The 26,996-nt window shown below is 42.2% G+C and overlaps 1 protein-coding gene across 1 annotated transcript; it reads right to left on the minus strand.

Annotated features, from left to right (window-relative positions):
- LOC109572039 (cytochrome P450 2B4-like) lies at positions 1-26,996 on the minus strand. The gene is given in 10 exon segments (XM_070771070.1): positions 1-185; positions 5,060-5,202; positions 10,823-10,913; positions 10,916-11,023; positions 12,205-12,346; positions 13,564-13,740; positions 14,176-14,336; positions 15,020-15,169; positions 15,259-15,421; positions 26,832-26,996. Coding segments are annotated over 10 exon segments (1,485 nt in total).

The raw sequence follows: 26,996 nt of genomic DNA on the forward strand, positions 1-26,996 counted from the left end.
TCATCTGCGGGGCAGGAAGCGGACCTGGAACAAAGGGGGTGGTCTCCCCAGCCCATTCTCCCTGGGTGTGAGGTCGATGTCTTCAGGGGCCTTGGGAGACCCCAAAGAGAAGTTCTGCAGCAGAGTGGTCAAGAAGAGGAAGAGCTCTGAGCGGGCCAAGCTCTCACCCAGACAGAGGCGTTTTCCTGTGGGTGTAAGGGAGGGAGTACGATTGGAGGATAAGATCGGAGAGGTAAAAGGGAGCTATTTTGGAGTCACATAGCACAGAAGTTGAGGGCTGAATTAGCTATTTCAGCTTGAAGAAGGAGGAGGGCAGGGGTATGCAGAGAAGATGATGACAAGCAAAAAGTAAAAGTTTATCAACATGAAGCTGAATTTGAGAACACTTGGTTACCCCATTCCCCAAAACCCCAGGATATTTGCATGTTCATTTACATAGATTTACATGTGAGGTGTTCTGATCCTATTCTTGTCCTCAGTACCAACAACACCAACAACATTAGTAGGGGCTGAGAGTGGGGGCAGGCATAGGGTGAACAGTGTTTGCACATTTCTATCTCAGTTATATTTCAGTTCTGCCTCCTCTGGGATTATCTAGTACAGTGCCCTCCTCTGTCCCTCCTGGTACCAAGTCCTTTCGTGTCTCATTTTTTTGTGTGTCTCTGGTTAAGTATACTGTCAACTAAGCCAATTTATGAGAAAAAAAAATGTGAAAATTCTGGAGAAATCTGTGGCAGTATGCTCTAGTTATGAGGACCATGAGAGAGGAGTTCAGGGGAGCTGAAACTTTTGGCCTACCCTGGAGTAGGCAGGCACCTGGCTGATCAAATATTGAGCTATATCTGATCATTTGGTCTAAACTTCTCAGTGTCCCCACTCTTCTGGCCACCTTGACCCTCCTCTCAGCTCCTTGGCCCTGCCCACAATCAGCAGCCAACAAAGTCAGCCTCCCAGACCCAATCCCCACACCCCAACCTGTGGAGGTTCTGACTGGTCATGCCCACTTCACGCTTATAAAGACTTGACTAGCACTCTGTCCATCTTTGCCCCCATTTTTCTGACTCTCGTAACACCTACTCATGTCTCCCTGCACGATGAGTTTGACCACCACAAATTGTCCCATTGTGGTGGAGCCCTAAGTATCCACTGACTTCAGCACAGGCTGTGTCCACTGGGATAACCAAGGGTGAGGCCAGCATGTCCCGGGCTGAGCTAGAGTTTCCATTATATCCTGTTGACCCGCAGTCTCATGGGAAGGAAAGGAGCCCAGAGAGCTGCCTTGTGTGTGTGGCTAAGTTCGCTATGCTTCATAAGTATTCAAAGATCATCTCTGGGTGTATAACATCTCAGCTACATTGAACTTGAATGGGATTTTCTTAGTCCCATGAAGTGAGGGCTAAACTTATACATGTCACACTGTTTTCCCTGTGTCTTCATGTTTCAGGATAGAGTCTCCGTTAACTACCTTTTCTACATGACTGTCATGGTTTGGGATGGGCATGTTGCATGATCAGGAAAACAATCTTTTGGCTCTCAGTTGCTGAGATATTCAGAGAGTTTATCACAGTTTAGCCCTGCCCTGACCTCCATAGATCATGACTTTCTACAGGGGCTTGGGCAAGTCCCCTGAACCCTGAGCCTCTCTTTTTCCAATTCTACAAGAGAGAGAATGAGTCAACACTCAGACGTCAAAGGAGCAAAGCAATTTGATCGTCTTGACAGGAGCTGAAAAGATTAATACTCAATATAACATCCTGATCAAATTTTTCAAGAAATAAAATCTTGTTGTAAAATAGAGATTAAAAAGATCTTTCCTTAATTTCATTTAGAGTTGAGGAAAATTGGGACCTTCTCTGGCAGTCCAGGGGTTAGTACTCTGCATTTTCACTGAAGGGGACACATGTTCAATTCCCAGTCAGAGATCTCAGAGCCCACAAAATATGCGCCGTGGCCAAAAAAAGAGAATAGAACTGAGAAAAATATATGGTAGGATCACTGACTCAATGGACATGAGTTTGAGCAAACTCTGGGAGATAGTGAAGGACAGGGAAGCCTGGCATGATACAGTTCATGGGGTCACAAAAAGTCAGACATGACTTATTGACTGAACAACAAAATATGTTAGAATAGCCATAAAATATCTGGAATAGATCATAGCCATCATTAAGCTTAAGAGAGAAAAGAAAAATATTCTTCTTAAAATTAGAAGTCACTACTTTTACTGTCATTACTATTACTTCCCATGATTCCAGAGGTGTTAGCTCATGATATTAGGGAAAACATGTGACTTTAACACAAGAAACAAAAAAGTCAAAATATCATTTGCAGATGCGAATGCCAATTATTTGGAAAACCCAAGAGAATGAAAAATGGTTAGTTGTATAAGTAATATAAGGAAATTGTCTGATTATGACAGAAATATACATTTCAAAATACCAGTGGATTTCTGATATACCTATTCTAAAAATTTAAAATACTACATCAAAAAATTGCTGTGAACTTAATCGTGTCCTTTCAGAATTTATATGTTGCAGCCCTAACTCCCAGTGCAATGGTATTTGGAGAAAGGATCTTAGAAAGTAATTGGGTTGATCTTTTCTTTTTGGCCGCCCCTCATGGCATGTGAGTTCTTAGCTCCCTGACCAGGGATGGAACCCATGCCCGCTGCAGTGAGAGTCTAGGGTCTTAGCCACTCGACCACCAGCAAAGTCTGGTAATTAGGTTTGCATGCATGCTTGCTAAGTCACTCCAGTTGTGTTGGACTGTTTGTGACCTATGGACTGTAGCCTACCAGGCTCCTCTGTCCACGGGATTCACCAGGCAAGAATACTGGAGTGGGTTGCCATGCCCTCCTCCTAGGGATCTTCCCAACCCAAGGATCGAATCTATCTGTGTCTTTTACCTCTCCTGCATTGGCAGGCAACTTCTTTACCACTAGCACCACCTGAGAAGCCCTTAAGGTTTAGATAAGCTCATTAGAAAAGCTCCTTAGGCCTCCTGTTCTTTTTTGTTTGTTTGTTTAAAAATTATACCGTTTTGTATTCTCTAAACTTTCAACAATACATTAGCTTTATAATCAGAAGAAAAAGCTACTAAAGAGGAAGAAAGGAAGGAAGGAAAGGAGGGAGGCAAGGAGGAAGAATGCTCTCATGTGGTAAAAACAATTCCAAGGGATTGAGTTCTATAAGAAGAGGAAGTGATAACAGAGCCCTCACTGTACCTCGTGAGGTCACAGCAAGACGGCGGCCATGTGTGAGCCGGAAGACAGACCCCATGAGAACTTGACCATGCTGGCTCTCTGAGAGCAGAGCTCCAGGCTCCAGAAATATGAGCAGATGAATTTCTGTAGTGTAAGCCACCCAATCTATAGCCCTTTATTATGGCAGCCTGAGCTGACAAAGAGGTTCTATCAGCAATAGCAACAATCTCTTCTCATGTTTCTTAGGAATAAATCTAGCTAGAAGTATTCAAAACCTAGTTTAAAAAAAATTCAACTAATATAGAGGTGATTCAAAGGAAATGCTATCTTCTTGACTGTGTGTGTGCTCAGTCCTGTCCAACTCTGTGCGAGCCCACAGACTGTAGCCTGCCAGGCTCTTCTGTCCATGGAGTTTCCCTGGCAAGAATACTGGAGTGGGTTACCATCTCTTCTTCCAGGGGATCTTCCCAACCAAGGACTCGAACCCATGTCTCCTGCATTGGAAGGCATATTCTTTACTACTGAGCAACCTGGGAAGCCCTTCTAGACTGGGCTGTCAAAGTTATTTGAATTTGTAAAGCTGTCAAAGTTATTCAATGTAAACTACAAATTCAGGTTAATCTTAATAAAATTTCAGGGGGAGTTTTTGAGACTTTGACAAAATAATTCCAAAGTATACTTGGAAGGAAAACAAAATATGTTAAAAAAAAAAAAACACACATAAAACTATCTATAGAAGAAGAGTACATATTTCTTGGGTAGAAATAGTCAAGCAGTATTATATAGCTAGAAAGACAGACCAGTAAATGAACCAGATTTAGATCTACTCAGATTGAAATTTTTTAAATATGATAAATTTCAAGTCAGTGACTAAAAGTTGAATTATTTTATAGATGGTTGAATTAGGTTGTTCTATAGTTGCTCAGTCGTGTCTGACTCTTTTACGACCCCATGGCCTGTAGCTCACCAGGCTCCTCTGTCCTTGGGATTTCCCAGGCAACAATACTGGAGTGAGTTGCCCTTTCCTTCTCCAGGGGATATTCCTGACCCAGGGATCTAACCTGTGTCTCCTGCATTGGCAGGTGGATTTCTTACCACTGAACCACATGGGAAATCTGATTGAATCAGGGCACACATGCAAATCCAAGAACGAATATTCCTTAAATCTCTGTTCTTTAAGTGCCTTCTGAACCTCACACTAGTCCATGGCTTGGATTAACAATTGACAAACAAGAAATAAATCACCGAATCTTCCTTCTTTTCTCTTCCTTTCTTTTTACTCTTCTTTCATTTTCTTACCTATTGTCTATGTATCTATCTGTGTATCCATGTATGTAGCTATTTATCTACCTATCTATCCATGTATCCATCTAAACCTTTGTGTTTGTATACATACTAATAAAAGGACATCCTCTGTTATTAATAAGTGTGGTTGAGTGGTAAGTTACAGGTGATTTTCAAATTGAATTTTATTCTTTCTTGCTTTGTATAAATTAGAAAAATAATGATTATTTTCATTTTCAGAGAAAATGTGAAAAATGCCTTTCCCTGATTTTGGCACATAACAGGTGCTTGGTAATGGATCATTTACTTGTCTGTCATTTTGAGCCTGCACATGTGTGTCTGTGCTGTCACTTTATCTCTATCACTGAGTCTCCATCTTCCTCCTCCATTGTACCTCATCCTTTCTTGTCCCCTTCACACTATCTTTGTCTCTGTAGATGTCTTTCTATATCCTTCAGAATTGTCATATTTTCCCAAAAACGTTCACCTAGTGTTTGGAGTTGGATCAAGAAAGAGAGTTACACACAGAGCGTGAGCAAGCAGGCATTTTCATGGGGAAGAAAGAGCAGGACTTACCCATGGAGAATGGGATGAAGACTTCCGGCTTCCTGAAGTTGCCCTGCGCATCCAGGAAGTGGCCAGGATAGAAGGTATTTGGCTTCTCAAAGTGGCGTGGGTCTTGGAGGGCAGAGCTCAAGACGGGGTACACGGTAAATGCCCTAAGAGGATGTTAAAAACAAGTGGAACCGTCAGTTCATCAGTTCAGTCGCTCAGTGGGGTCCTACTCTTTGCGACCCCATGGACATTAGGGCCTCCTTGTCCATCACCAACCCCAGAGTTTACTCAAACTCATCTCCACTAAGTTGGTGATGCTTTTCAACCATCTCATCTTCTGTCATCCTCTTCTCCTCCTGCCCTCACTCTTTCCCAGCATCATGGTCTTTTATAATGAGTCAGCTCTTCGCATCAGGTGGCCAAAGTATTGGAGTTTCAGCTTCAACATCAGTCCTTCCAATGAACACTCAGAACTGATTTCCATCAGGATGGACTGGTTGAATCGCCTTGCAGTCCAAGGGACTCTCAAGAGTCTTCTCCAACACCACAGTTCAAAAGCATCAATTCTTTGGCGCTCAGCTTTCTTAATAGTCCAACTCTCACATCCATACATGACTACTCGAAAAACTGTAGCTTTGACTAGACAGACCTTTGTTGACAAAGTAATGTCTCTGCTTTTTAATATGCTATCTAGGTTGGTCATAGCTTTTCTTTCAAGGAGCAAGTGTCTTTTAATTTCATGGCTGCAATCACCATCCGCAGTAATTTTGGAGCCCAGAAAAATAAAGTCTGACACTGTTTCCACTGTTTCCCCATCTATTCGCCATGAAGTGATGGGACCAGATACCATGATCTTAGTTTTCTGAATGTTGAGCTTTAAGCCAACTTTTTCACTTTCTTCTTTGACTTTCATCAAGAGGCTCTTTAGTTCTTCTTTGCTTTCTGCCATAAGGGTGGTGTCATCTGCATACCTGAGGTTATTGATATTTATCCGAGCAATCTTGATTCCAGCTTGTGCTTCCTCCACCCCAGCGTTTCTCATGATGTATTCTGCATATAAGTTAAATAATCAGGGTGACAATATACAGCCTTGACATACTCCTTATCCTATTTGGAACCAGTCTGTTGTTCCATGTCCAGTTCTAACTGTTGCTTCCTAACCTGCATACAGATTTCTCAAAGAGGCAGGTCAGGTGGTCTGGTATTCCTATCTCTTTCAGAATTTTCTACAGTTTATTGTGATCCACACAGTCAAAGTCAATAAAGCAGAAATAGAAGTTTTTCTGGAACTCTCTTGCTTTTTTGATGATCCAGCGGATGTTGGCAATTTGATCTCTGGTTCCTCTGCCTTTTCTAAAACCAGCTTGAACATCTGGAAGTTCATGGTTCACATATTGTTGAAGCCTGGCTTGGAAAATGTTGAGCATTACTTTACTAGCATGTGAGATGAGTGTAATTGTGCAGTAGTGTGAGCATTCTTTGGCATTGCCTTTCTTTAGGATTGTAATGAAAACTGACCTTTTCCAGTTCTGAGGCCACTGCTGAGTTTTCCAAATTTGCTGGCATATTGAGTGCAGCATTTCACAGCATCATCTTTTAGGATTTGAAAGAGCTCAACTGGAATTCCATCACCTCCACTAGCTTTGTTCGTAGTGATGCTTTCTAAGGCCCACTTGACTTCACATTCCAGGATGTCTGGCTCTAGGTGAGTGATCACACCATCGTGATTATCTGCATTGTGAAGATCTTTTTTGGACAGTTCTTCTGTGTATTCTTGCCACCTTTTCTTAATATGTTCTGTTTCTGTTGGGTCCATACCATTTCTGTCCTTTATTGAGCCCATATTTGCCTGAGTGTTCCCTTGGTATCTCTACTTTTCTTGAAGAGATCTCTAGTCTTTCCCATTCTATTGTTTTCCTCTATTTCTTTGCAGTGATCACTGAAGGAGGCTTTCTTATCTCTCCTTGCTATTCTTTGGAACTCTGCATTCAAATGGGAATATCTTTCCTTTTCCCCTTTGCTTTTCACTTCTCTTCTTTTCACAGCTATTTTTAAGGCCTCCCTAGACAGCCATTTTTCTTTTTTGCATTTCTTTTCCATGGGGTCTCCTGTACAATGTCACAAACCTCCATCCATAGTTCATCAGGCACTCTGTCTACCAGATCCAGTCACTTAAATCTATTTCTCACTTCCATTGTGTAATCATTAGGGACTTGATTTAGGTCATATCTGAATGTCTAGTGGTTTTCCCTACTTTCTTCAATTTCAGTCTGAATTTGGCAATAAAGAGTTCATGATCTGAGCTACAGTCAGCTCTCAGTCTTCTTTTTGCTGACTGTATAAAGCTTCTCCATCTTTGATGGCAAAGAATATAATCAATCTGATTTCAGTGTTGACAATCTGGCAATGTCCATGTATAGAGTCTTCTCTTGTGTTGTTTGAAGAGGGTGTTTGCATTCTCTTGGCAAAACTCTATGAGCCTTTGCCCTGCTTCATTCTGTACTCCAAAGACAAATTTGCCTGTTACTCCAGGTGTTTCTTGATTTCCTGCTTTTGCATTCCAGTCCTCTATAATGAAAAGGACATCTTTTTTGTGTGTTAGTTCTAGAAGGTCTTGTAGGTCTTCATAGAACCGTTCAACTTCCGCTTCTTCAGCATTGCTGGTTGGGGCATAGGCTTGGATTACTGTGATATTGAATGGTTTGCATTGGAAATGAACAGAGATCATTCTGTCTTTTTGAGACTGCATCCAAGTACTGCATTTCGGACTCTTTTGTTGACCATGATGGCTGCTCGATTTCTTCTAAGGGATTCTTGCCCACAGTAGTAGATATAACGGTCATCTGAGTCAAATTCACCCATTCCAGTCCATTTTAGTTTGCTGATTCCTAAAATGTCAACATTCACTCTTGCCATCTCCTGTTTGATCACTTGCAATTTGCCTTGATTCATGGACCTAACATTCCAAGTTCCTAGTGGAGGTGATGGAATTCCAGTTGAGCTATTTCAAATCCTAAAAGATGATGCTGTGAAAGTGTTGCACTCAATATGCCAGCAAATTTGGAAAACTCAGCAGTGGCCACAGGACTGGAAAAGGTCAGTTTTCATTACAATCCTAAAGAAAGACAATGCCAAAGAAGGCTCAAACTACCGCACAATTGCACTCATCTCACATGCTAGTAAAGTAATGCTTAAAATTCTCCAAGCCAGGCTTCAGCAATACATTAACCGTGAACTTCCAGATGTTCATGCTGGTTTTAGAAAAGGCAGAGGAACCAGAGATCAAATTGCCAACATCTGCTGGATCATTGAAAAAGCAAGAGAGTTCCAGAAAAATATCTATTTCTGCTTTATTGACTATGCCAGAGCCTTTGACTGTGTGGATCACAATAAACTGTGGGAAATTCTGAAAGAGATGGGAATACCAGACCACCTGACCTGCCTCTTGAAAAATCTGTATGCAGGTTAGGAAGCAACAGTTAGAACTGGACATGGAACAACAGACTGGTTCCAAACAGGGTAAGGAGTATGTCAAGGCTGTATATTGTCACCCTGTTTATTTAACTTATATGCAGAATACATCATGAGAAACGCTGGGGTGGAGGAAGCACAAGCTGGAATCAAGATTGCTTGGATAAATATCAATAACCTCAGATATGCAGATGACACCACCCTTATGGCAGAAAGTGAAGAAGAACTAAAAAGCTTCTTGATGAAAGTGAAAGAGGACAGTGAAAAAGTTGGCTTAAAGCTCAATATTCAGAAAACGAAGATCATGGCATCCGGTCCCATCACTTCATGGGAAATAGATGGGGAAACAGTGGAAACAGTGTCAGACTTTATTTTTCTGGGCTCCAAAATTACTGCAGATGGTGAGAGCAGCCATGAAATTAAAAGACACTTACTCCTTTGAAGGAAAGTTATGACCAACCTAGACAGCATATTAAAAAGCAGAGACATTACTTTGCCAACAAAGGTCTGTCTAGTCAAGGCTATGGTTTTTCGAGTAGTCATGTATGGATATGAGAGTTGGACTATTAAGAAAGCTGAGCACCAAAGAATTGATGCTTTTGAACTGTGGTATTGGAGAAGACTCTTGAGAGTCCCTTGGACTGCGAGGAGATCCAACCAGTCCATCCTAAAGGAGATCAGTTCTGGGTGTTCATTGGAAGGACTGATGTTGAAGCTGAAACTCCAATACTTTGGCCACCTGATGTGAAGAGCTGACTCATTGCAAAAGATCCTGATGCTGGCAAAGATTGAGAGCAGGAGGAGAAGGGGACAACAGAGGATGAGATGGTTGGATGGCATCACCGACTCAATGTACATGATTTGGGTGAACCCCGGGAGTTGGTGATGGACAGGGAGGCCTGGTGTGCTGCAGTTAGTGGGGTTGCAAAGAATCGGATACGACTGAGCGAGTGAACTGAACTGAACTGAACTGATGCAATATTGCTCTTTATAACATCGGACCTTGCTTCCATCACCAGTCACATCTACAACTGGTTGTTGTTTTTGCTTTGGTTCTGTCTCTTCATTCTTTTCGGGTTATTTCTCTACTGATCTTTAGTAGCATATTGGGCACCTATCGACCTGGGGAGTTCATCTTACAGTGTTCTATCTTTTTGCCTTTTCATACTGTTTATTGGGCTCTCAAGGCAAGAATAAGTGGTTTACCATTCCCTTCTCCAGTGGACTTTGTTTTGTTAGAACTCTCCACCAAGACCCATCCATCTAGGGTGGCCATAGACGGCATGGCTCATAGTTTCATTGAGTTACACAAAACTGTGGTCCATGTGATTAGATTGGTTACTTTTCTGTGATTGTGGTTTCAGTCTGTCTGCCCTCTAATGCCCTTTCCCAGCACGTACCATCTTACTGGTGTTTCTCTGACCTTGGACCCAAATGACCATTAACAAAGAGTGGCTGAATCTATTAATGTGCCTCCGCAGCTGATAATGAGCTTCATCCTCTGTGTGGCTCTATAGTTGGTGGCAGGAATGTTTAAATGACTCTCCCCCATTTGGTTGCTAGTGTCCCATCCTTCCAGGTATCCTTACCAACCACCCTGATCCCTCATCCCCAAGACCCCTTGGTCTACTTTATGATCCATCAACTAAAAGGTTCACATCTGACAGCAGAGCCCTATAAAGAGGTGACTCCAAGACTGGGGCCAGAATATAACCTGATGGGTGCTGTTCATTGGGTGATTCAAAACTGTGGATATCACCTCTAGGTACACCTATGCTCAGCAATGTAAGCTCCCACAAAAAAAAAAAAAAAAATGAGTTATAACCATAGGCATTGACCTGAACAATATATCCACAGCAAACTGTTATATTAAAAAAAGAAAGGCACACTCACACACACACACACACACACACACACACACACACACACATTGCAAATTGTGCTAGATGCATAGAAAGACAAGGTCACTCAGTTGCAAAGTGACTGCCACAGTATGAGCCAATTGTTGTGTGTATGGATATATATAAACACATGGATTCATATAAACATTAAGAAGAAATTATTTTAAAAGATTTAAAAAAACCAACTCTACTGTATAACAAGCTTCAAAAGTATATTCTATTTTTTCCAGCAAACCTAATACCCTGTAAAGGTAATAAATATGACTGAACAAAAGAAAGAAGACTTCAGTATATTTGTAAAATCTCTTCTCTTCCATAGAAATCTGGAAATGAAAATTCTTATCACAGTCCAACAACCAGATATAAACCATAGGATTGGAGGCAGACAGCACCTACAATCAAGATTTGTGACCCTGCTGGTCTCACCTTGGGGAGGTAATATCCTCGGAAGTGAGTGTCCTTGATGACAGAGTGGGGGACACCAACAGGGACTAGGTCACTGATCTCTGAATCTCGTGGATGACGGCATCTGTATAAGGCATTTTTGCCCGATCTTCCAGAGTTGGGAGGCGGTGTGCACCAATCACTCTGTCAATTTCTGCCTGGACTTTCTCTGAGAACAGTTCAGGTGGGAGGAGCATATGTCAATAAATGCCCATAACAGTGGACTCAACCAAGTGACCTGAAAATGACCTGCAGACTGATGAGAGGGTCTTGTAAATTCTTTTCTAAGATATTGGGTTATCATTCCTCTCAATGAAAGCATCAAAAAAGAAAGTTAGAATCTTGTTTGTGAAGAAGTCTTATCTGTTATTTCTACTCTAGTTATGAGTTATGACAGGGGGTAACTTGGGTAAGGATGGGTGGGTGGAAATTCATTCAACACTTAATGGTGTTTTTTGCTTTTCCAACTAAAAATGAGTTGTAGCTGAAACTGGTGTCATCTCCTTTTGTCTCACTCACGCACTATATGATTTTAGATAAGTCATTTCCTCAGGCTGGCCTTAAATTCATTCTTATGAAACAATGGAGTTTGATGAGGTGAGAGTTTCTCCAAGTCTGATCTGCAGACATCAACATGAGAACCAATGAAGGTGCTTTTTAATTAGTTGTAATTTGGCAATATATATTAAAAAGTCAAGTTCTTAGTCCACCTCAAAGAGTAGTTGGCAAGAATCCTGTACTTTAGTAGACAGCAAAATGCACTGTAAAAGGTAATGCTTTATGTCAGGACCAGTCTTTGAAAACCAGAAGGCACCTCACCATCACTCAGGGCAGATTGCAAAACACTTCATAAGTACAAACACCTTCTACACCAGACAGTGTTTGCCTGAATGAAAAATTCTTTGTAAAGTAAATCCTAAAGTGCTTTGTCAACTTTAAAGAGCTTTGTCTCTAGCAAACTTTTATTACAAGTTACAAATGCCTATGTGCTGTGCTTAGTTGCTCAGTCACGTATGACTCCTTGCAATCCCATGTACTATAGCCCACCAGACTCCTCTGTCCATGAGGATTCTCCAGGCAAGAATATTGGAGTGGGTTGCTATGCCCTCCTCCAGAGGATCTTCCCAACACAGGGATCCAACCCAGGTCTCCCCCATTGCAGGAGGATTCTTTACCAGCTGAGCTACGAGGAAAGCCCTTGGGGTGTTTTTTGTTTGTTTGTTTTTTGTTTTTGTTTTTTCCCCCAGATCCTCAGGACAGAAGTTATCTGTCTTAGCCTATCAGCCTTCCAGCATGGCCTTAGAGACCCTCATTCCTCCCCTGCCCCCACCTGCCATAAGCCCAGCTCACCTAAGACACCAGGGTTCTTAAGAAGGAGTAGAAACCCAAAGCAGAGTGTGGAGCTGGAGGTCTCTGTACCAGCAAAGAACAGTGAGAGCACCGTGTGAACGAGATTCTTCTGGTGAAACTCACTCTCAGGATCTAAGCGCTCCTAGAGATGGAGATGGGTGATTCTTAACATTTTCCCCCTGCAGAAATTCCCAGTTTCTGAGTCTTCTTGTCTCCCTACCAACACCATGTCCCTCTGTGCCAGTTATTCTTTTTCTTGAAACTTTTTTTCTCTAATCAAGGCCAAAAAGGTACCAAAAGGGTGAGCTCCAGAGTGAAAGTGCCTGGACTTCAAATTCTGGCCCTAACATTTACCAGCTGTGTGTATTTGGGCAAGGAATATAACCTCTTGGTGCCTTAGCACATCCTTATGGAGTTACTTTGATAATGTATGATAAGCTCAATGCAAGTTAGAGGTTAATTTGTTGATGTCACTGCTGTTGTTGATTTTCTCTGTCCTTGGGTGTCATTGCACTCCCGATTGGCCTTTGCAGCTTACATTCCAGGGATATTGCTGAACATATTTAACAACTAGTAGGCACTTGCCAGAACAGACATTGGTCTCAATCAGTTAGAACAGATGTGGGCTTCTGACTAATCAGAACAGACTCATTTCTGTGTCTCAGAATTGAGGGAAGGAGTGAGATCCATCTCAGAGTAAGCTTACTGGGCCACATGTTAACTGCTTGGTGTTAATCTCTTTAAAAGCATTCCAGAAGGAAGGCTTGGAGAGGATTAGAAAGGAATAGAGGGGAGGGACTGGACCATGGCCTGCTTGCTAATCCTTAGGGAAGTATTTCAACATTTAAAGAACACATACATCCCACACAAAGATACTAGCTCAATGTCAGTAGTGTGTCTATCACTCTCTTTCGGGCTCCCCCAGGGCAGCCCTCGCCTTGTCCATATTTAACAACTGGTATGGCTCTTGCCAGACCAATCAGAACAGACATTGGCCTGCACTAATCAGAACAGACATTGGTCTTTATCAATCTGAATATACATGGAGCTTGACCAATCAGAACAGACTTGACTCTGTCACAGCTTGGGGAAGGCCTGAGCTGTGTCTCAGAGAAAGCTTACTGGACACATGTTAACTGCTTAGTTACCAGCTCTTTAAAGGCTGTTGGGAGGAAGACTTGGAGAGGCATAGGGGAAAATGGTGGGGGATTATGGATCTTGGCTTTCTTGCTAATCCTTAGGGAACTACTTCAACGTTTAAAGAACACATACATCACACCCAAAGATATTAGTTCAATGTCAGTACAGTTTCCATCGCTCTGTTTCCCATCCCCAACGCATATCCTGCGCAGGTCTTGCCTTGTCCATGCGAAGCAGGAAGGAATCAATGAAGTCCTTAGGGCCACTGGGATCCAGCATCTTCTGGTGCCTCTCCATGTTCTCAGTGATAAAATCTTTCACTTCTTCAATCATGCTGTACAAGCGGGTGTGTGTGCCAGGAAAGTGTTTCAAGATGCCCGGGAAGATTTCAAACATCTACAAGGCAGCAGACAAGGTGCAGAACCCATTGTATTCACTTGGCTGGTTCTGTGAGTGTTGATGCTCTGAGCTGCACACGTAGCAACATCTAAAGGGCATCGTTCACCCTGTGGACTTGGAGGGTGTGCCTCCCAACTGAATGTGCATGCGCACACTCATACACACACACACACACACACTCACACAAACACACACACAAACAGTGGTGCATGGACCTCTGCACCCAGCCCCAGTCACTCTCACATCTACTGAGGTTCCTTCTCTCGAAGCCCGTCCTGTCCAAGGCCTGATTCAGACCCCCAAACTGACGGATGGTCTCACCTGGGAGGGCCACTAAACCTTCCATGTTTAGTGTTCAGGACAGAAAGTATCTGATCTCTTCCTGGGGTCCACCACCCTAATTGCTGGCCCACTATGCAGTTGATGACTCACCTGGGTATAGAAGGAGCAGATAATGATGAAGATTTCATTAAGTAAATGTAGCAGCTGTAATAGTCTAGGGTCCTGGTAATTAAAGCGCTCACCAAAGACAATGGAGCAGATTATGTTGGCGGTGATGGCGTTAAAGAGGAAATGAGGATCCAGGTAGGCCCCTGAGGAGAGAGGTCTGTCATGGGGGGAGGGGTCCCCTGCACAGTCCTGGTTGGCTCTGACCTGACTGGTGCCATCTCATCCTAGCTTCTTTGATTAGTTTCTTTGTCTTTGTCTTGGCTGACTGGGTTTTCATTGGGTATCTAAGATTTTCTTTCTGAAAGTCTTCACCTCTGAGTCTCTTGTTGCTTTTCTTGTTCTATGTCTTGGGCTGACTTTCTCTGGCCTTTTCATTCACTCTTCCTTTCAGACTCACTCCTTCTCTGTTCTCTTGCCACATCTTTGTAGCCCCTCTCCTTAACCTCATTGACATTCTGTGTTCCCCTGACTTTAATAACTCCCTACTCCCTTTACTTTTTGCTTTCACTTTTCCTTGCAGCTTCTGTTCCTAGATTTATTGTGTCACCTTCTCCATATCTCTCTGTCTTGCTTTTGCTGTGTTTCTCTCTGTGCTCTCTGTGCTTCTGTCTACTTTCTCTGCCTCTCCCTCTCTCTTTGCTAGTCTCTGTCTCTGTTTTTCCTCATTCTCTTTCTCTTTTTCTGTCTCTATCTCCTTCTCCTCTCTTTATCTGAAGCTGTTTCTGCCTCTCTTTGTCTTTGTCTCTGGATCTCTCTTTATCAGTCACATGCCCTCTCCCTCTCTCTTACCCCATCTCATCCCCACCTCCACCCAGCCTGCACTCACCCTGGGACTTCTGAAGCTCCTCCACCAGACACTGAGCCTCCTCCTTGATTCTTTCCTCAATACTCTGCTTCCCCATCCCAAAGTCCTTCATCGTGGTCACAGAGAATCGCCGTAGAACCTTCCATGACTTTCCATTGGCAAAGACCACACCTGATGGTGGGGCGTGGAGGGAAGGTTGAGAAGACACATTGGATGTTCCCTCCTCCCCTCCCTAATCCTCACCCTCATCCCCCACTCACCTGTTCCTTGGAAGACAGGGTCAATGATGGCGATGTGCCCTCGGCCAGAGAATGCCTCGGCCTGATCCACCAGAGCCTCCTTCATTGCTTCGTACCACCACAGGATGACAGCAGGCCGAGACCCCAGATAGATGGTAAAGACATCCGCATATTTCTCCCGCAGCTGTGGGGGCAGAGTCCAGGTCTCACTCTCTGACTCAAGAGAAGGATCTCCACCTCACCCCTGGATCACACCTCCCAGTTAGCCTACCCTGCAGGCTGCAGCCCCATTAGGGAAGAGCAAAGACTAGAACTCTATGGTTTCCTCCGAACCTCACATATATCACCTGATCCCAAGCATCTGCCTCTGTTGACTTTACCCTGAGCCCTCCCAGCCTTGCTTTTAAGAATTACAGAGGGCATGGTCCTAAGATGGCGGAGGAATAGGACAGGGAGACCACTTTCTCCTTGACAAGTTCATCAAAAGAACATTTGAACGCTGAGAAAATTTCTGAACACTGGCAGAAGACATCAGGCACCCTGAAAGGCAGCCCATTGTCTTCAAAAGGAGGTAGGACAAAATATAAAAGATAAAAAGAGAGACAAAAGAGTTAGGGATGAGATCCATCCCAGGAAGGGAGTCTTAAAAGAGGAGAAGTTTCCAAGCACCAGGAAACCGTCTCACCAGCGGGTCTGTGGGGAGTTTTGGAATCTCAGAGGGCAACATAACCAGGAGGAAAAATAAATAAATAAATAAATAAACCCCACAGATTACGTGCCTAACGGCAACTCCCAGCAGAGAAGTAGCCCAGACACTCGCATCTACCACCAGCAAGCAGGGGCTGAACAGGGAGGCACGGGCTGCATTGCTTAGGGTAAGGAACGGGCCTGAATGCCCTGAGGGCAATCTGAGGGAGCTAATGTGAGATAGCAACCCGAACTGTGAAATAGCCAGAGAGAGAGTGAGGGGGAAAAAAGAGAGAGAGAGAACTATCCCACAAAAAAGCCCTAACATAAGGCACTGCAGGGCCCGCTCACAGAACAAAGGACTAAGCTAATACCAGAGGAGACCTAGCCAGCTGCGGACCGGCCCATCCCCTGCCGGAGGCAGGGAGGCAGGCAGGTGGCAGCCAGAGCTGGAAAGGGGCAATCTTGGCCCCAGAGATGGCATCCTCTACCAAACTGCAAGCAGGCTCCCAGTTGCTAACCAAGACTTCCTGGGATTCTGGACAGTTGACATCCGCCGGGAGGGTCGCAGCCAGAGATCAGCTCCCCAGAAGAGACACACAGTACACCTGAGATGGCGTGCCTGCTGTGTACCCAGGAAACCGAGTGGCTGGGGCAGGGGAGGTGATAAGACACACCCACTACCTGGGGAGAGTGCGCTCTCCAAGCACCTGGTCCCCGAGCTGCTCAGACCTGGGAAGGGCACAAAACACAGGCCGAATCGAGTCTGCACCTTTGTGGAGTACCTGAGAACCTGAACCTGAGCGGCTTAGACCTGGGAAGTGCGCACAACCCAGGGCGCACTTTAGACAGTTCCCCTGAAAAGCCTGAGCTCTTTAGTGTAGCTAAAGTGTAGACTGGAGCCTGAGCAGTGTAGACTGGGAAAGCACACATGCCATGAGTGGGGGCAAACGCAGTGTGGCCGAGACTGTGAGCACTCCCCACACATGCCAGTGATATTTGTTTGCAGTGTTCCTCCCTCCCCACAGCACGATTGAACAAGTGAGCCTAAATAAGTGACCACCTTCGCCCCCTTGTGTCAGGGCAGAAATTAGACACTAAAGAGACCTGCAAACAGAAGAAGCCAAAATAAACAGAGGGAACTGCTTTGGAAGTGACAGGTGCAACAGATTAAAGCCCTGTAGTTAGCACCGACTACATTGGAAGGGGCCTATAGATCTTGAGAAGTATAAGCTGAAGCAAGAAACTATCTGAGACTGAACTGACCCCACACTGCCTGCAACAGCTCCAGAGAAAATCCTAGATATATTTTTACTATTATCATTTTTAAAATTTTTTTAAATTAAAAAAAATTTTAAAGTCCTCTATTGCTCCTTTAATTTTCATTTTTATAACCTACTATTACCTTAAAAAAAAAAGACCCTATTTTTGAAGCAAACTTCATATATATTTTTAATAATTTTTGTGATTTTGTTTTGTTTTTTTAATATTGTATTTTTGAGAGTCTAACCTCTACTCTGGATTTTTAATCTTTGCTTTTTGGTATTTGTTGTCAATTTTGTACCTTTAAGAATCCAATCTTCAGCACCCTTGTTTACTTAGGAGTGTGATTAATGACTTGATTACTCTCTCCCCCTTTTGACTCTCTTTTTTCTCTCCCAGGTTACCTCTATCTCCTCCCTCCTCCTCTTCTCTACCCAACTCTGTGAATCTCTTTGTGTGTTCTGGGCTGTGGAAAACACTTAGGGAACTGATTACTGCCTAGATCTGTCTCTCTCCTTTTGATTCCCCCTCTTCTCCTCCTGGTCACCTCTATCTCCTTCCTCCCTCTTCTCTTTTCTATGTAACTCTGTGAACCTCTCTGAGGGTTCCAGACTGTGGAGAGCACATAGGAAATTGATTACTGGCTAGATTGCTCTCTCCCCTTTTGATTCCCCTCTTCTCCTCCTGGTCACCTCTATCTCCCTCCTCCCTCTTCTCTTCTCCATGGTAAGTCTGTGAACCTTTCTGGGTGTTCCTCACTGTGGAGAATCCTTTCACCATTAACCTAGATGTTTTATCATCAGTGCTGTATGCATGGAGAAGTCTTGAGGCTACTGTAAGAATAAGACTGATACCAGAGGCAGGAGGCTTAAGCCTAAAACCCGAGAACACCAGAGAACTCCTGACTCAGGGAACATCAATCGATAAGAGCTCATCCAAAAGCCTTATCACCAAGCACCACCCAAGAGCCAACAAGTTCCAGAGCAAGACATAACATGCAAATTCTACCACAATGCAGGAACATAGCCCTGAGCTTCAATATACAGGCTGCCCAAAGTCACACCAAACCCATAAACATCTCAAAACTCACTACTGGACACTTCAATGCACTCCAGAGAGAAGAAATCCAGCTCCACCCACCAGAACACTGACGCAAGCTTCCCTAACCAGGAAACCTTGACAAACCACTCGCCCAACCCCACCACAGGGAGGAATCTCCACAGTAAAGAGGAACCACAAACTGCCAGAATACAGAAAGGCCATCCCAAACACAGCAATCTAAACAAGATGAAAAGGCAGAGAAATACTCAGCAGGTAAAGGAACAGGATAAATACCCACCAAACCAAACAAAAGAGGAGGAGAAAGGGAGTCTACCTAAAAAATAATTCAGAATAATGATAGTAAAAATGATCCAAAATCTTGAAAACAAAATGGAGTTACAGATAAATAGCCTGGAGACAAGGATTGAGAAGATGCAAGAAATGTTTAACAAGGACCTAGAAAAATTAAAGAGAGTCAATCAATAATGAATAATGCAACAAATGAGATCGAAAACACTCTGGAGGGAACCAACAGTAGAATAATGGAGGCAGAAGATAAGATAAGTGAGGTAGAAGATAGAATGGTAGAAATAAATGAAGCAAAGAGGAAAAAAGAAAAAAAAGAATTAAAAGAAATGAGGACAACCTCAGGGACCTCTGGGACAATGTTAAATGCCCCAATATTCGAATCGTAGGTGTCCCAGAAGAAGAAGACAAAAAGAAAGGCCATGAGAAAATACTTGAGGAGATAATAGTTGAAAACTTCCCTAAAATGGGAAAGGAAATAGTCACCCAGGCCCAAGAAACCCAGAGAGTCCCAAACAGGATAAACCCAAGGTGAACACCTCCAAGACACATATTAATCAAATTAACAAAGATCAAACACAAAGAACAAATATTAAAAGCAGTGAGGGAAAAGCAACAAATAACACACAAGGGGATTCCCATAAGGATAACAGCTGATCTTTCAATAGAAACTCTTCAGGCCGGCGCCCAAAACAGGGACTCGAGAATCGGAGCGCGACGACGGCTGCTGCCCGCCAAGATTGAGGATGCCGAAGCGCCGCGCTGGCTGCCGGAAAGATATTTTAATTCAACAGGATGTCTTTTTGTTGGGGAGTCCGGATATGCTGATTATGACAATGGTTGGAGCCTGTATATTCCTGGAGTAACGAAAGAATCTGGAATTCCTCAACGTCGTAATGGAACTGGTCCTTTAGATATCCCTTTCTGCGACCTTGGAACAAGAGGAAGGGTCACTGCTGCACCATGGAAACTGTGTCGAGATGGAACTGCTATGGTTTATAACATATTTGGGACAAATGAGTCATTGTGGGACTGGTCTCCAGACTCGGCCTGAAACCCTGGAGCTCAAGATAATAGGAACTTTGCATCCCGTATTTGGAACTTGGGTGGCTCTAAAGTGTTCCAAACAGAAATCTGGAAACTAGCTGCCACCCTTGGATGTGAGGGTTCCTACCTTCAGGTGGGATCAAAAGTGAGACACGGTTATTTGTGGAATCTCACCATGAGATACCCTCGTGCATGTGTGCCTCACCCTTATGCTTTACTAGTAGGATCTGTAAAAATACAACCTGGTTACGAAATTATAATGTAACTTGTAACAATTGTACTTTGACTAACTGTGTTAGGGGAATTACTAATCAAACTAGGGTTCTAGTCTTAAGACACCCTGCTTTTGTTATGGTTCCTGTAAAGATTAATGGGTCTTGGTATGATGAAAGGGGACTTGAACTTTGGAGAGAAGTAGAGGGTGGTTTAATGCGTTATCACAGGGGAATAGGGTTAATAATTCTGGAATTTGTAGCTTTGGTAACTCTTATTGCTTCCTCGATTACTGCAGCCCTGTCCTTGGCACAATCAGTGCAAACTGCAACTTATGTTAATAATCTGGCACAAAATGCATCCGTTGCCCTGGGGACTCAAGAAGATATTGACAAAAAGCTAGAGGATTGATTGAATGCCCTTTATGATGTTGTAAAATTTTTAGGTAAAGAGGTTCAAAGTATAAAGTTGAGATTACGAGTACAATGTCATGCTGATTTTCAATGGATCTGTGTTACTCCCCAAAAATATAATGGTAGTATAACTGCTTGGGATAAGGTGAAAGCTCATTTAGAAGGTATTTGGCATAATGAAAATATTTCCTTAGATTTGCTGCATCTACATCAGGAAATAATGAACATTGAAAATGCACCCAGACCTGATTTGGATGTTGCAAAAAGAGCTGAGTCTTTTGTTAAAGAACTTTTTCGACATGTACCTACTGTCAATAGTATTTGGTACTTGGGAGCAGCCATAGGAGGACTATTCTTAATAATTTTAACTGTTTTATTTCTTGCACCTTGTTTAATTAAAAAACTGATTGATGATCTATGGATGATAAAGGCTTCCATCTATGGAAATGGTCTGCGGTTAAAGGAACATAAGCATGAGCCTATATAAAAAGAAAGGGGGAGATGCAGGGAGTTACCCGTGAGAACGGGGTCCTTTGTCCGAAGGACACAGCTCTGGGAGCTGCCTCAGTTCTTGAGGGTTTGCTTGCAAACATAGCTCTCTGTCCCACCACCCCAGAGATTAGGCACTTATTTACTGCAGGCACCTGGAGTTCTGTGCAAACTTCTCACGCACAGGGAAATGTTATCTGGTGTAATAAATAATAACAGGGAGCCATTCCCATGCTCTCAAGATTTCTTGTGACTGTTTGTAAGATGTATAGGCCAACCAAGAAAAAATGTCAACTGTCTTGTCTTTCTCACGCTTTTCTGTATAAATATAAGATGCTGAATAAAGTTGGTGTCAGACTGCGTCCCTTCGTGGAGACATGTCTGAGCCTCTCGACCCCCCCCCCCCCAAAAAAAAGAAACTCTTTAGGCCAGAAGGGAATGGCAGGACATACTTAAAGTGATGAAAGAGAAAAACCTACAACCCAGATTACTGTACCCAGTAAGGATCTTATTCAAATATGAAGGAGAAATCAAAAGCATTACAGACAAGCAAAAGCTCAGAGAATTCAGCACCACCAAATCAGCTCTTCAACAAATGCTAAAGGATCTTCTCTAGATAGGAAACACAGAAAGGGTGTATAAACTCAAACCCAAAACAACAAAGTAAATGACAATGGGATCATACTTATCAATAATTACCTTAAATGTAAATGGGTTGAATGCCTCAACCAGAAGACAAAGACTGGCTGAATGGATGCAAAACAAGACCCCTATATATGCTGTCTACAAGAGACCCACCTCAAAACAAGGCACACATACAGGCTGAAAGTGAAAGGCTGGAAGAAGATATTTCATACAAATGGAGACCAAAAGAAAGCAGAAGTAGCAATACTTATATCAGATAAAATAGACTTTAAAATAAAGGCTGTGAAAAGAGACAAAGAAGGTCACTACATAATGATCAAGGATCAATCCAAGAAGAAGATATAACAATTATAAATATATAGGCACCCAACATAAGAGCACTGCAATATGTAAGGCAAGTGCTAAGAAGTATGAAAGGGGAAATTAACAATAACCCAATAATAGTGGGAGACTTTAATACCCCACTCACACTTATGAATAGACCAACTAAACAGAAAATTAACAAGGAAACACAAACTGTAAATGATACAACGGACCAGTTAGACCTAATTGATATCTATAGGACATTTCACCACAAAACAATGAATTTCACCTTTTTCTCAAGTGCACACAGAACCTTCTCCAGGATAGATCACATCCTGGGCCATAAATCTAGCCTTGATAAATTCAAAAAAATTGAAATCATTCCAAGAATCTTTTCTGACCACAAGCAGTAAGATTAGATGTCAATTACAGGATAAAAACTATTAAAAATTCCAACATATGGAGGCTAAACAACACGCTTCTGAATAACCAACAAATCACAGAAGAAATCAAAAAAGAAATCAAAATATTCATAGAAATGAATGAAAATGAAAACACTACAACACAAAACCTATGGGACACTGTAAAAGCAGTGCTAAGGGGAAGGTTCATAGCAGTACAGACTTACCTCAAGAAACAAGAAAAAAGTCAAATAAATAACCTAACTCTACACCTAAAGCAACTAAAAAAGGAAGAAATGAAGAACCCCAGGGTTAGTAGAAGAAAAGAAATCTTTAAAATTAGGGCAGAAATAAGTGCAAAAGAAACAAAAGAGACCATAGCAAAAATCAACAAAGCTAAAAGCTGGTTCTTTGAGAAGATAAATAAAATTGACAAACCATTAGCCAGGCTCATCAAGCAACAAAGGGAGAAGAATCAAATCAACAAAATTAGAAATGAAAATGGAGATATCACAACAGACAACACAGAAATACAAAGGATCATAAGAGACTACTATCAGCAACTATATGCCAATAAAATGGACAACTTGAAAGAAATGGACAAATTCTAAGAAAATTAACTTTCCAAAACTGAACCAGGAAAAAATAGAAAATCTTAACAGACCCATCACAAGCATGAAAATCAAAACTGTAATCAGAAATCTTCCAGCAAAAAAAAAAAAAAAAGCCCAGGACCAGACAGCTTCACAGCTGAATTTTATCAAAAATTTAGAGAAGAGCTAACACCTATCCTACTCAAACTCTTCCAGAAAATTGTAGAGGAAGGTAAACTTCCAAACTCATTCTATGAGGCCACCATCACCCTAATACCAAAACCTGACAAAGATGCCACAAAAAAAGAAAATTACAGGCAATATCACTGATGAACATAGATGCAAAAATCCTTAACAGAATTTAGCAAACAGAATCCAACAACATATTAAAAAGATCATACATCATGATCAACTGGGCTTTATCCCAGGGATGCAAGGATTCTTTAATATCTTCAAATCAATCAATGTAATACACCACATTAACAAATTGAAATATAAAAACCATGTGACTATCTCAATAGATGCAGAGAATGCCTTTGACAAAATTCAACATCCATTTATGATAAAAAAAAAAAAACCCCTCCAGAAAGCAGGAATAGAAGGAACATACCTCAACATAATAAAAGCTATATATCACAAACCCACAGCAAACATTATCCTCAATGGTGAAAAATTGAAAGCATTTCCCCTAAAGTCAGGAACAAGAAAAGGGTGCCCACTCTCACCACTATTATTCAACATAGTTTTGGAAGTTTTGGCCACAGCAATCAGAGCATAAAAAGAAATAAAAGGAATCCAGATTGGAAAAGAAGAAGTAAAACTCTCACTGTTTGCAGATGACATGATCCTTTACATAGAAAACCCTAAAGATTCCACCAGAAAACTACTAGAGCTAATCAATGAATATAGTAAAGTTGCAGGATATAAATTAACATAGAGAAATCCCTTGCATTCCTATGCACTAACAATGAGAAAACAGAGAGAGAAATTAAGGAAACAATTCCATTCACCATTGCAATGAAAAGAATAAAATACTTACGAATATATCTACCTAAAGAAACAAAAGACCTATATATAGAAAACTATAAAACACTAATGAAAGAAATCACAGAGGACAGTAATAGATGGAGAAATATACCATGTCCATAGATTGGAAGAATCAATATAGTGAAAATGAGTATACTACCCAAAGCAATCTATAGATTCAATGCAATCCCTATCAAGCTACCAGTGGTATTTTTTCACAGAACTAGAACAAATAATTTCACAATTTGTATGGAAATACAAAAAACCTTGAATAGCCAAAACAATCCTGAGAAAGAAGAATGGAACTGGAGGAATCAACCTATACTATAAAGCTACAGTCATCAAGACAGTATGGTACTGGCACAAAGACAGAAATAGAGATCAATGGAAAAAAATAGAAAGCCCAGAGATAAATCCATGCACCTATGGACACCTTATCTTTGACAAAGGAGGCAAGAATATACAATGGAGAAAAGACAATCTCTTTAACAAGTGGTGCTGGGAAAACTGGTCAACCACTTGTAAAAGAATGAAACTAGAACACTTTCTAACATCATACACAAAAATAAACTCATAATGGATTAAAGATCTAAATGTAAGACCAGAAACTATAAAACTGCTAGAGGAAATCATAGGCAAAACACTCTCTGACATAAATCGCAGCAGGGTCCTCTATGACCCACCTCCCAGAGTAATGGAAATAAAAGCAAAAATAAACAAATGGGACCTAATTAAACTTAAAAGCTTTTGCACAACAAAGGAAACTAAGTAAGATGAAAAGACAGCCTTAAGAATGGGAGAAAATAATAGCAAACGAAGTAACTGACAAAGAATTAATCTCAAAAATATACAAGCAGCTTGTGCAGCTCAATTCCACAAAAATAAACCACCTGATCAAAAAATGGGCCAAAGAACTAAACAGACATCCAAGGAAAACATACAGATGGCTAACAAGCACATGAAAAGATGCTCAACATCACTCATTATCAGAGAAATACAAATCAAAATCACAATGAGGTACCATCTCACACCACTCAGAATAGCTGCTATCCAAAAATCTACAAACAATAAATGCTGGAGAGGATGTGGAGAAAAGGGAACCCTCTTACACTGTTGGTGGGGATGGAAACTAGTACAGCAACTATGGAGAACAGTGTAGAGATTCATTAAAAAACTGGAAATAGAACTGCCATATGACCCAGCAGTCCCACTGCTGGGCATACACAGTGAGGAAACCAGACTTCAAAGAGACATGTGTACCCCGATGTTCATCGCAGCACTGTTTGTAATAGCCAGGACATGGGAGCAACCTAGATGTCCATCGGAAGATGAATGGATAAGAAAGCTGTGGTACATATACACAATGGAATATTGAGATCAGATCAGATCAGTCGCTCAGTCGTGTCCGACTCTTTGCGACCCCATGAATCGCAGCACGCCAGGCCTCCCTGTCCAACACCAACTCCCAGAGTTCACTGAGACTCACGTCCATCGAGTCAGTGATGCCATCCAGCCATCTCATCCTCTGTCATCCCCTTCTTCTCCTGCCCCCAAACCCTCCCAGCATCAGAGTCTTTTCCAATGAGTCAACTCTTCGCATGAGGTGGCCAAAGTGCTGGAGTTTCAGCTTTAGCATCATTCCTTCCAAAGAAATCCCAGGGCTGATCTCCTTCAGAATGGACTGGTTGGATCTCCTTGCAGTCCAAGGGACTCTCAAGAGTCTTCTCCAACACCACAGTTCAAAAGCATCAATTCTTTGGCATTCAGCCTTCTTCACAGTCCAACTCTCACATCCATACATGACCACAGGAAAAACCATAGCCTTGACTAGACGGACCTTTGTTGGCAGAGTAATGTCTCTACTCAGCTATTAAAAAGAATGCATTTGAATCAGTTCTAATGAGGTAGATGAAACTGGAGCCTATTATACAGAGTGAAGTAAGTCAGAAAGAAAAACACCAATACAGTATACTAACACATATATATGGAACTTAGGAAGATGGTAACGATAACCCTATATGCGAGACAGCAAAAGAGACACAGATGTATATAACAGTCTTTTGGACTCTGTAGAAGACGAGGCTGGGATGATCTGAGAGAATAGCACTGAAACGTGTATAATATCATATGTGAAACAGATCACTAGTCCAGGTTTGATGCATGAGACAGGGTGCTCAGGGCTGGTGCACTGGGATGACCCAGAGGGATGGGATGGGGAGGGAGGTGGGAGGGGGTTCATGATGGGGAACACAGGTACACCCATGGCTGATTCATGTCAATGTAGGGCAAAAACCACTACAATATTGTAAAGTAATTAGCCTCCAATTAAAATAAATAAATTAAAAAAAAAAAGAATTACAGAGACTCCCCACATCCAAGCTATAGAATCTCTCCCTCCCAACCCACACAGTATCACAGCTCAAAGTCTCATGTCTATTCAAATGTCTCTCTCCAAAGGGAAACCTCCCACACTGTTGGTAAGAATGTAAATTGGTCTAGCCAGTATGGGGAACACTATGGATGTTCTTCTGAAAACTAAAAATATAGTTGCCTTATGACCCAGGAATCCCAGTCTTGGGCATACATCCAAAGAAAACCATAAGTTGAAAAGATAAATGGCCCCCAGTGTTTACTGCAGCACTGTCTACAATAGCCAGGACATGGAGACAACGTAAATGCCCATAGATAGAGGAGTGGGTAAAAAAGATGTGATACATATATACAGTGGTATATTACTCAGCCATAAAAAACAATGAAGTAATGTCATTTTCAGCAACATAGATGGACCTCAAAATTGTCATCCTGAGCAAAGTAAGTCAGACACAGAAAAACAAATATATGGTGTCACATATACATTGAATCTTTAAAATAATGGTACAACGGGCCTGTTTACAAAACAGAAATTGAGTTACAGATATAGAAAACAAACTTACAGTTACCTAGTGGGGAAAGGGAGTGTGATAAATTGGGGAATTTGGATTAACATATATACACTACTATATATAAAATGAAAGTGTTAGTCATTCTGTTGTGTCCAGCTCTTTGTGATCTCAGGGAGTGTAGCCAGCCAGGCTCCTCTGTCCCTGGAAATCTCCAGACAAGAATACTGGAGTGGGTAGCCAATCCCTTCTTTAATGATTCCACCCCCTTTGCCCTTTTCATCTCACCGCCTGGAAAGACTTGAGGAGACCCTTCTGGTCCATTTGCAAGACATTCCCCAGGAAGGGCAGAGGCCAGGGTCCAGGAGGGAGGCAGCCCCGGGAGGCAGGGCGGCCCCAGAGGAGCAGGAGGCCAATGAAGAGAATGAGGAACAGGATGGTGAAGAGAGCCAT

Source organism: Bos indicus, chromosome 18, assembly GCF_029378745.1.
Source record: "Bos indicus isolate NIAB-ARS_2022 breed Sahiwal x Tharparkar chromosome 18, NIAB-ARS_B.indTharparkar_mat_pri_1.0, whole genome shotgun sequence".
NCBI lineage: Eukaryota > Metazoa > Chordata > Mammalia > Artiodactyla > Bovidae > Bos > Bos indicus.